This window comes from Nicotiana sylvestris, chromosome 3 (genome assembly GCF_000393655.2).
Source record: "Nicotiana sylvestris chromosome 3, ASM39365v2, whole genome shotgun sequence".
Taxonomy (NCBI): Eukaryota; Viridiplantae; Streptophyta; class Magnoliopsida; order Solanales; family Solanaceae; genus Nicotiana; species Nicotiana sylvestris.
Window position 1 is genome coordinate 182790245 of NC_091059.1, and position 4428 is coordinate 182794672.

At 39.5% G+C, this 4428-nt stretch overlaps 1 protein-coding gene across 1 annotated transcript; it reads left to right on the forward strand.

Annotated features, from left to right (window-relative positions):
• The first annotated feature begins 573 nt into the window (after positions 1-573).
• On the forward strand, positions 574-4194 carry LOC104240178 (pollen receptor-like kinase 1). Its single transcript, XM_070168639.1, has 3 exons — positions 574-1517; positions 2505-3260; positions 3411-4194. The coding sequence occupies exons 1-3, from the start codon at positions 614-616 to the stop codon at positions 4007-4009; spliced, it is 2259 nt and encodes a 752-aa protein (XP_070024740.1). The 5' UTR covers positions 574-613; the 3' UTR covers positions 4010-4194.
• The last annotated feature ends 234 nt before the right edge of the window (positions 4195-4428 follow it).

A 4428-nucleotide genomic window follows, 5' to 3' on the forward strand; every position in this document is an offset into this window, starting at 1 on the left:
GGTAAAAATTCCAATAAACAAATACTACAAAACTCATGTACCGGAATTTCAATAAAGCATATGAGGATTGAGGATTTTTGTGAGGCAATATTTCTTTCGTTATATAATTAACTAACATAGAATCAATATTCATCTTATTTAGGAATTTTTATAATTTATTTTATAACTCATTCATATTTTTTTACTTTAAATAGTTTTTATTCATGATATGAGATGGACAGAACTAATAAAAACAAATTACTTCTTTCTTTTTGTAAATTATTATCACCTGATGAATTTGTGACTAATACCCCTTTCAGAATTTAATAAATTAAATTATTCGTGCAAAAAATATCTTTTTAGGATATCAAATTTCGAGGCCAACTTCATTGTTTTGAAATTTAATCTTGAATAAACTCTTATATATAGAGGTATAGAGTGAATAAATGCCCTCATATTAGTTCGGGCTGTTACGTGGCAATCATAGCTTGGCACTAGCTCTCTCTTCCTTCTCCAACATTGAGGAGAGAACACAAAGAGAATTTTTAAAAAGAAAAAAAGAAAGTAAAAGGACGTACGGAAGACGTTGAAAAAAGTCATTTAATAAAAACCAAAAGAAATGCCGTAAAAATCTATGGTTAGAGAGGTGTGCAGTGCTTATGCCTCAAATTGTGGTTTGTTGTGGGTAGCCAAAAGAAGGATGATGACGGAGGTGCAAGATGCCGGCCGGCCACCAGTGCTTGTTTACGGAGATCCGCAGCGAGAAGCAGAAGCACCCATTACCTCGTTTGCATGTTCTTCATCATCAAGATCAAGATCATGCTTTCGTCACATGATCATTTTCCTTCTTCTTGTGTCATTCACATTTGTATCGGCTCAACCTGCAGCAGTAGATGTGGACGACGACCCCACAGATAAAACAGATCATCTTCCAGATGCAAAGAGCTCTTCCGAGGCTCTCCTCAACTTCAAAAGCTCGTTATCTATATCTTCAGCTAAAGGACGGGAGGTACTTGGGTCTTGGGTTCCATCCGTAAGTCCATGTAATGGGAACATTGAGAACTGGTCTGGAGTGATTTGCTTTGAAGGGGATGTATGGGGTTTGAGACTTGAGGACTTGGACCTGTCCGGGGCGATTGATATAGATTCCCTGCTTCCGTTGCATTTCCTACGGACCCTGAGCTTTATGAACAACAGCTTCAAGGGAGCAATGCCTGATTGGAATAAACTCGGTGCGCTCAAGTCGTTGTACTTGTCCAATAATAGCTTTTCCGGTCAAATCCCGGATGATGCTTTCAAGGGTATGACTTATCTCAAGAAATTGTATTTAGCCGACAACCAATTCACAGGCAAGATTCCCACCTCCCTGGCTACCTCCTGCCCCAGGCTCTTCGAGTTGAGGCTCGAAAATAATAGATTCAGTGGCTCTGTACCTGATTTTCCCCGGGACGTTCTCAAACTCTTCAACGTATCCAACAACCAACTCGAGGGACCAATCCCTCCCTCTCTTTCTTTAATGGATCCAACAACATTCTCAGGTATACGTAACATGCTACCCATGACTGCGTCATTAATTATTGCATTTCCTCCACGTAGGTGGGAAATATTGTTTAGCAATAACTAACAACGTGCGCCCCCTAAATACCACCTCAATATTTTTATGAACAACCATGGACGGAGAGGGCGAGTGCCAAAAGGGGCAACTTCTTCATCTAGCAGATACATTCCCCTCGGCGTTCCAATCAACATAGAAGGATATATTTAAGAAGAAAAAGAAAAGAGAGGACCATAAAGAGGTTGTGCCGGTGGATTAATTTGGCGTGCATACTTAAGGTCTCTTAATTAATACTAAGTATTTAGAAGATTCTTTGATTGATGTTGTCTTTCTTGTGGTGGCTCTTACAATTTATTCTAATTTGTATATAAGCTACTGGGAAGCCAGATCCAAGATATACCCCAATAAGTATATACAAGATGAATATTTTGATTGGGAAAAAGATGGACTATATGTAGAAGTAGGAAGTATTGCTTTGGTAATATTCTCCCTAATACCATCTGAAAATATATTCAAATAAGTATTAGTCTAACGATTCGTTTAATTTGCCTATGCGCAACAATCTTAATTTGGAACTAGGCATATGCATGAAACGATATACTCCCTCCGTTTCAATTTATGTGAACTTATTTCCTCTTTAGTCCGTGCCAAAAAGGATGACCTCTTTCCCTATTTGAAAACAATTTACCTTTACGCACTGATTTATAGCGACACAAAATAGATGTGCTTCATTTTATACCACAAGTTCAAAAGTCTTCTCTCTTTTCTTAAACTTCGTGCTCAGTCAAATGGGTTAACATAAATTAAAACGGAGGGAATAATATATAGCGCGATATCCTATATTTGTTTTTTTTTCCTAATATAAATATATAATTGGAAGTGTAATTTTATCATTTCCATTAGTCCGATCCATATGTTTTTTTCCGTTGTTGTAATAAGTAATTTGACATATAGAGATCGTACTATACAGGGAACAAAGGTCTGTGTGGGAAGCCATTGGAATCTGCAGCTTGCAACTTCCCAAGTCCAGAAGCAGATACTCCCAACAGTCTCAACTCCACGGTCAGCGGCCAATCTGGTGATATAATTAGGAAGTCGCCCTCTCTTCTGAGTAGAGTGATGTTGATCGTTGCAATTTGTTTGGTGGTCTTATGTCTCATGATTGTGCTAATTCTTATTATTTGCCGCCGTAGCCATAGCAGCAGCCAAAGTAATCAACAAGTAGGTCGGGCTGTTGATTACTCGAATATTGATGGGGATCAAAGTGCCTTTACATCATCAACGTCAGCTCCTGATGTGATAATGAGCGGCAACCTGCCAACTTACCCAAGACACGATAATAACCATTCAAATAGTACTATTAACAATAACAAGGCATTAGAGGCACCAGCAGGAGCAGCGGTAGTAGGTAAGTTGTCATTCGTTAGAGATGACAGGCCACGATTTGATCTACAGGATTTGCTAAGAGCATCAGCGGAGGTGCTTGGGAGTGGGAACCTGGGGTCCTCTTATAAGGCTCTACTTATGGATGGCCAAGCCGTGGTGGTGAAGAGGTTTAAGCAAATGAACCATGTCGCAAAAGAAGATTTCCACGAGCACATGAGGAGGTTAGGTAGACTAAGCCACCCCAACCTACTCCCCCTTGTGGCCTATTATTACAGAAAAGAAGAGAAGCTGCTTGTGTATGATTACGCCTCCAATGGTAGCTTGGCCAGTCACCTTCATGGTATGGAGTTAATTACTACATTCATCAATTTCTCTCTTTCTCTCTATATATATATTGTACATACATGAATGAGTAAATATCCCCTAATTAGTTACACCTGCGTACGTACTAGCTAGCTGCTTCATTAATCTAGCTGTATGGTCTGTATAGGCAATCAGTCTAGGCTGGAGTGGTCAAGACGCTTGAAAATCATAAAAGGAGTTGCAAAGGCCTTGGCCTACCTTCACAATGAGCTGCCAAGCCTAGCACTTCCGCATGGTCACCTCAAGTCATCGAATGTGCTTTTGGACAAATCTTTTAATCCCGTGTTGATGGATTACACATTAGTGCCTCTGGTGAATCTTGCGCAAGTACAACATCTTCTAGTGGCTTACAAAGCACCGGAGTACGCACAACAAGGCCGCGTCACGAGGAAGACTGATGTTTGGAGCCTTGGGATTCTAATACTAGAAACCCTGACAGGCAAGTTCCCCACAAACTACCTCGCTCTCAGCACTGGCTATGGTACCGAATTGGCTACTTGGGTCGACTCCATTATTAAAGATAATGAGTTAGCTTTTGATAAAGAGATGGACAGTACAGAGGATAGCCAACAACAGATCCGAAAGCTCTTCAACATCGGAGTGGCTTGTTGTCAAGAAGATTTGGATACAAGGTGGGGTCTGAAGGAAGCTGTTGAAAGTATACAAGGCTTAAATGAGAAGGACGACGCCGACGGCAACAGCGATCAAATTGATGTTGGAGTTTGACCTCGTCCAACTATATCAATTCCATTCCCTATATATGTAAAAATACATGATGTACTCATGGATCCCAGTGCATTACATATCATGTCTGTACACATTTTCATTGTATACTTCACTAAATTACTAATGCCGAAATAAACCTACCAATGTATGTCTTTCATTCCATAATTCGACGCTACAGTTTGGAAGTGTGTGTGTACATCTACAACTTTTTTTATTAGCTCTAAAATGTTTTGGTTCGCGTATATGGGTATGGGGTATCGTTTGATTTGATCGAGGATAAGAAAATTTAATTTTGGTATAAAAATTTGTACTATTATTACCTATACGGTTGTTTGGTTTTAGATAGAGAACTATGTATTACCTACTAGTATAATCTTAGTATGCTTAATGCATCGTTTGGCCAATACCTTTGTATTGCA

Coding starts and splice junctions, on each gene's coding strand:
- LOC104240178 (XM_070168639.1), top strand. CDS start 614: ATGGTTAGAGAGGTGTGCAGTGCTTATGCCTCAAATTGTGGTTTGTTG. Junction 1,518..2,504: donor GGATCCAACAACATTCTCAG/GTATACGTAACA, acceptor CGTACTATACAG/GGAACAAAGGTCTGTGTGGG. Junction 3,261..3,410: donor CTTGGCCAGTCACCTTCATG/GTATGGAGTTAA, acceptor TGGTCTGTATAG/GCAATCAGTCTAGGCTGGAG.